Source organism: Protobothrops mucrosquamatus, unplaced genomic scaffold (genome assembly GCF_001527695.2).
Source record: "Protobothrops mucrosquamatus isolate PMUCROS unplaced genomic scaffold, P.Mucros_1.0 scaffold7523, whole genome shotgun sequence".
NCBI classification, from domain to species: Eukaryota; Metazoa; Chordata; class Lepidosauria; order Squamata; family Viperidae; genus Protobothrops; species Protobothrops mucrosquamatus.
The window spans coordinates 8,507-11,055 of NW_015393323.1; the positions used below are offsets into that span (position 1 = coordinate 8,507).

General features: G+C 40.0%; 1 protein-coding gene across 1 annotated transcript in view; it reads right to left on the bottom strand.

Annotated features, from left to right (window-relative positions):
* LOC107300581 (dystonin-like) overlaps positions 1-2,549 on the bottom strand; it is a gene marked incomplete at both ends in the record, with an annotated part of 11,790 nt that overhangs the window by 5,450 nt on the left and 3,791 nt on the right. The window contains 4 exons of the mRNA XM_015829895.1: positions 506-632; positions 791-945; positions 1,509-1,661; positions 2,338-2,463. Coding sequence (XP_015685381.1) covers positions 506-632; positions 791-945; positions 1,509-1,661; positions 2,338-2,463 — 561 coding nt within the window. The remainder of the gene's footprint in view (positions 1-505; positions 633-790; positions 946-1,508; positions 1,662-2,337; positions 2,464-2,549) is intronic.

Consider the following 2,549-nt stretch of genomic DNA (forward strand, 5'->3'; position numbering starts at 1 on the left):
GCTAAGCTCTCTGCAAAAATCTGAACTACTAACAGCCAAGGGAAATTAGCGGGAGATAAGAATCGATGGAAGTCAAGGTGGGCTGGACTTGATCTCTTGTGGGCATGAAGGGACTCAAGACTGATGATGCGCTTGATCCCTCCCTCAGGCTCAGCTTGGTCATCTCCTATAGAAAGGTGCCTCTCAGGAATACAATGCCCACAGTATACACATACAGTGCATAAAGACAAACATCCATGGTACCACATCTACTGGATAATGTCACAGGTCAGTATTTTTTTAGCATTTTTATAGCAAGTTCCAATGTAATATTGGTACATGTTTAGCATCATGTCTGCTATATAAAATATGAAGCTCTTCTCAATCTTTACATGTCATTGTAATGGTAAAATGTAAATTCTTCATTGTAAGGTCATATTGCTGAAATACTGAATGCTCAGGTGGGGTGGGGAGTGGGGAACTAACTAGTTATCCAAATGAGAGTTGGAATACACAAAGAACTTACCGAAGCGACATTACTTGCTCGAACAGTTTCAATTTCAGTTGTTAAATAGTGCCAAGAAACTACACTTTTCAAATTTATGTGTGACTCATGCCACAGAGATAGGACATTCTGATATTGCTGCTCAATTCTGAAATGCATAAAACGCAAGGGGATCATGTTAGCGATATCACACAAGACAGTCTTCAGAATGTACTGGTACTAAATTTCCTAAACTGCATACATTTTTCAGAATGATTTTAAAAAGCAAGTGACATTAATATGGGTTTGGTGCATGTAATTTCCTACCTATTTGCAGTGTCTATGGCTTCTTTATTGGGAGGAGGGATGGTAAAACAAACAGAGGGAACCATGGCCTCATTGCCACTTGGGCTGATCACTTTCCATTTTGCTCGATGAGAGTTGCTTGCCAGGACACATTCATCATCCTTGTAAATGGTTATCTAGTTGTTAACAGAAAACCAGAACAACTGAATAAGCCTTTCTCAAAGCACCTCTGTCAACAACTGATGCAACAACAAAAAAGTGACAAAAGAACGAAGTAAAACTGATTTAGTCCCCAACTGTGGCAATAAGCTCTGGAGGAGACTTCCAGGAGTTTGTTATCAATACCCAGCCCAGGGTCTTCTTCCTCCCCATAACTGATAGCAGTGTTCCAATATCTCAGGGGCTGCCACAGAGAGGAGGGAGTCAAGCTATTCTCCAAAGCGCCTGAAGGCAGGACAAGAAGCAACGGATGGAAACTAATCAAGGAGAGAAGCAACCTAGAACTAAGGAGAAACTTCCTGACAGTTAGAACAATTAACCAGTGGAACAACCTGCCTCCAGAAGCGGTGAATGCCTCAACACTGGAAGTTTTTAAGAAGAGACTGGACAGCCATTTGTCCGAAATGGTATAGGGTTTCCTGCCTGAGCAGGGGGTTGGACTAGATGACCTCCAAGGTCCCTTCCAACTTTACTAGTATTATTATTATTAACTGATTCGAAGATGGTAAAAGCTTCCAACCTCGATCTGTCGATAGTCACAGATGGCCTTAATTGGGATGGACGTTTTTAGGGAATTTTCGGGATTCCTCGGCCTTAGCTGAACTATTGCCTTTGCTCTACCCACAAGGCCTGCCACGGTGCTCTTGTACTGCAGGAGCTGTTCTTTTTCTTCCTGGATGCCAAATTAAAGAAGAAACATATTGAAAGCAGTTAAAAATTAAGCACCCTTTTCTTGGAAGTGTTTTAGGTTTTCTTGGGTTTTTTTTCTGGTTTGGTTTCTTTTCGAAGATGTAATTCACAAGAGGCACAATTGGGGACATTTTTGACAGCCTTTTCCAAATTGATGATTTGCAGAGATTATTTCCCATTCTCAGGGTTCTCATATGGCTGGAATCCTAGTAACCGTTGTTGCAACACATCAGGAGGGAATCAGTTTAAGGAATGAGGCTTTGTACAATAATTACTATTCTCTAATAATTATAGTCGTATTTGGCAGAAATGACAACAGTTCTTGAACAAGGCAAGCTATGATCAATTTGAAATAATTTCACCCAAGTATTTAGGTTTATTCGTTCCAGTTTCAAGAATAATGGTTATTTTGGGCATAGCTTGATTCATACAGGCTGTTTAATAAGCTTCCAATACTGAAAATTAATGAATGCAAACTACCTTTGTTTTTACAGGGAATGCCTCTTCTCAATTAAAGAAAAGGTTCTGCTAATAGACACTGCACACATGTCTCTGTGTGTGCGCATACGCATGCATCATCCTGGCTAAAGGCATAATATCTTAGAAAGTATTAACACATACTTGAGGAGTAAAATCAGCTAACGTATTCGCATTCCTACCATAGACTCTTGGATCATATCTTCTAGTTTATGAATGCTGCTGGATCTATCACAATTGTATTTTCGATGTACTGCATCTCGTAAATTCTTCAAGTAATCCAGAGCCTCCTTGGCATCACTGAAAAACTAGAATGAAACAAACTTTTCACTTAATAAGGCACTACTGAAAATATGTTTATTATACACACAGAGAGGGAGAGAGGGAGGGAGAG